Source organism: Vombatus ursinus, unplaced genomic scaffold (genome assembly GCF_900497805.2).
Source record: "Vombatus ursinus unplaced genomic scaffold, bare-nosed wombat genome assembly UNPS02000406.1, whole genome shotgun sequence".
In the NCBI taxonomy this organism is placed as follows: Eukaryota; Metazoa; Chordata; class Mammalia; order Diprotodontia; family Vombatidae; genus Vombatus; species Vombatus ursinus.
Window position 1 is genome coordinate 1 of NW_020940184.1, and position 2,949 is coordinate 2,949.

Sequence of the window (2,949 nt, forward strand, 5' to 3'; positions counted from 1 at the left end):
GGGAGGGGGACAGCCAGGGGTGGGGGCAGCAATGGCTGGGGCAGCCAGGGGGCGGGGAGGGGGACAGCGGTGGCTGGGACAGCCAGGGGTGGGGGCAGCGATGGCCGGGGCAGCCAGGGGGCGGGGAGGGAGAAGGGTGAAGGACTGGAACAGTGGAAAGGATTGGGGCAAAGAGTGAGGGAGCAGAGGAGGGGAGAGTCATCGTCTCCCCCCCACACAGCCCAGCTGCTTCTCTCGCCAACAGTAGGGAAGACTTCACTCATCACCGGATTCGTGTATGACAGCTTCACAACACCTACCAGGTGAGAGAATACCTGCTCAGGAGGAGCTGGCCCCTTCCCCTCTTGGACCCCTTCAAGGTAGCCATGGGGGCTTGAAGGAGACTTCCAGGTCTTAGCAGCTAGCTGGCCCTCCCTTTGGGGTGCTTTGGGGGAGAGGTCCCCGGGTACTCCTAGTTCTAACTCTCTCTCTCTCTCTCTATCTCTCTCTCCCTCCCTCTCTCCCTCCCTCCCTCTCTCTCTCTCTCTCTCTCTCTCTCCCCCTCAAAAAAAAAAAACGATCCTCCATGTACCTGGAGGATCGTTCAGTAAGTGATCAAAAGTTTGAGAGGTAGACTAACTTAAGACTGTCTTGTTATCTAGGCCAACTCTTTCATGGTACAATGAAAAACCTGAGGCCCAGAAAGGGGAAGAACTTGCCCAGTGTTACACAGCACACCAGGTTTCCTGGTTCTAAATGCAGTATTCTTTTCATTATAAGACAGTAGCCTCAGACCCTCAACTTTCTACCTCTCCATGCCATGAGTTTCCTGACTTCTCCAGTTCCGAAGGCTTATGGATAGCGTTTCAATACAGCCTGTTCCAACAGAGTCTAATAGATTTGTCAATCCCCCATACATCTTGAATATCAAGCTTTGGTCAGAGATATTTGATGCAGAGATCCTCCCCCCCATGACAGTATTCCTTCCTAGCTGCATTCTGTTCAAACAAAAGCCTTTAAGATTGTCATTGAAGTCGTTTATCTTACCTTTTTTGATCACCTCAATTTCTTTCTTGGTTAAGAATTCTCCTCCAAGCCGTAGTTGCACAAGATGCCTCCTATTCTCCTCTAATTGTAAAGTGGTATCACCTTTTATACTTAGGTCCAGTATTCATTGGGAGTTTTTTGTTGTATATATCGAGATACTGGTCTAAACTTAATTTCTGCCAAATTGTTTGACGGTTTTCCCAGTCATTCTTGTTGGGTACAGAATCATCACCCCAGTAGTTTGTGTTCCCAGATTTAACAAACACTGGGTTAGATTATTTCCGGGTCTGGCTTATCTAATGTGTTCCACTGATCCACTTTAAAAAATGTTTAACCAGCACCAAATCATTTTTATGGCTATTCTTCAATTAAGTTGGAGACCTGGCACTAAAAGGTCCACTTTGTCCCTACTTTATACATTATTTCCCTTGACATGCTAGATCTTTTGTTCCTCCAAATGAATGTTGGTTTTCTAGTTGGGTAAGGTGGTTGACCTTGTGAGAGCTTGATTGGTATGGCACTGAATCTGTAAATGTTCTCTGCAGGTCAGGCTGCAGCTCTGGGACACTGCGGACCAGGAGCGTTCCCAAAGCCTCGATCCCAGCTCCACCCGGGATTCCACTGCTGCTGTTATTGTTTATGATATTACACGTGGGTACTCTGGGATTTCATGAGTTCCTGGGATGGAAAGTGGGAAAAGGGATGGGAGGAGAGTCTTCTCCTGAGAATCTTGGCCTCCCCATACCTTTTCTCTATAGATCTCAACACCTTCTATCAGACAAGCAAGTGGATGGATGATGTTCGGGCAGAACGAGGTGGTGACATCATCATCAAGTTGGTAGGGAACAAGAATGACCTGAGCCACAAGAGGTAAGAGACTAAAGGGCAGAGTCTGGGGGTAGAGACCTAGGGCCTCTCATGGGCCCTCTAGTGCCTGGGCTCTAGGCGGACCAGCTGTGCTGGGCGGAGGGGAGCAGGGAAGAGTTGCCAGTATGCAGGAGCCACAGTTTTGAGGCTAGTGACTCTGGGGCTCTTAGCCCAAGGTAAGCTGAGAAAGAGGGAGAGCTGGTTTAGGGGACTGCCTTACAGACTCCCTGCTGAGATAAATCTATGGGCCCTCTCTTAGGGGCTATCTTGGAGAATGTTGTTCCTGGGGCAAAAGGGATCTTCCCTACCTCCCTATCTGAGCCCATCCCTCTCTGGTCCATCCAGGCAAGTAACGTCAGAGGAGGGAAAACAAAGAGCCAAGGAAATGAATGTCATGTTTGTTGAGACAAGCGCCAAAACTGGACACGATGTCAAACAGGTAATGCCTCCTTCCCTTGGTGGCATCCCCATTTCCACCTGCCCTGCACCCTTTGGTATTTACTGTCTTGGAAAAAAAGGAGAAAGCTCCGGTGGCTGTACTGTCCCCAAGAGGAAAGCCCTTCAACTATCTCAGCCTTTTATGAGGACAGGGACTGCACTTTGTCCATATACTGTCCTGGAGATCCCATTTCCCCCCTCTCCCCCACATCACCTCTGACACACACACACATTCAGCCCACAAGACAAATCCAAATCAAATTCTCTATATATGTATGTATGTGTATATATGTGTGTGTATATGTGCATGCATGCATGCATGTATGTATGTCCCTAGCTCTTCCAGCAAGTGGCTACTGTACTTCCTTTCATGAAGAGTGTCTCAGGTCAAAGCAAAGGTGAAAGCATCCTGTTTCCCAGCCCAGTGAGGGGCCAAGGAGGGAGGGAGTGGGGGCAGGGAGGCACACAAGGCTCCTTGGGCAGGGGCAGGGAGCTGAAAAGATCAGAGTTTTGGCACCCAGGGAGGAGGAGAAAATAGAACTGACTTTACTCATTTGAGCCCAACACACACACACACACATACACCACACACACACACACACACACACACACACACAC

The 2,949-nt window shown here is 49.3% G+C and overlaps 1 protein-coding gene across 1 annotated transcript; it reads left to right on the plus strand.

The window, feature by feature from the left end:
• Positions 1–44: 44 nt before the first annotated feature.
• LOC114035417 (ras-related protein Rab-6B-like) lies at positions 45–2,889 on the plus strand (the record flags this gene model as incomplete). The annotated part of the gene is given in 7 exon segments (XM_027851551.1): positions 45–303; positions 563–586; positions 1,572–1,677; positions 1,785–1,896; positions 2,239–2,332; positions 2,669–2,783; positions 2,786–2,889. Coding segments are annotated over 7 exon segments (814 nt in total), but the record flags the coding sequence as incomplete, so codon positions are not given.
• Positions 2,890–2,949: the final 60 nt, after the last annotated feature.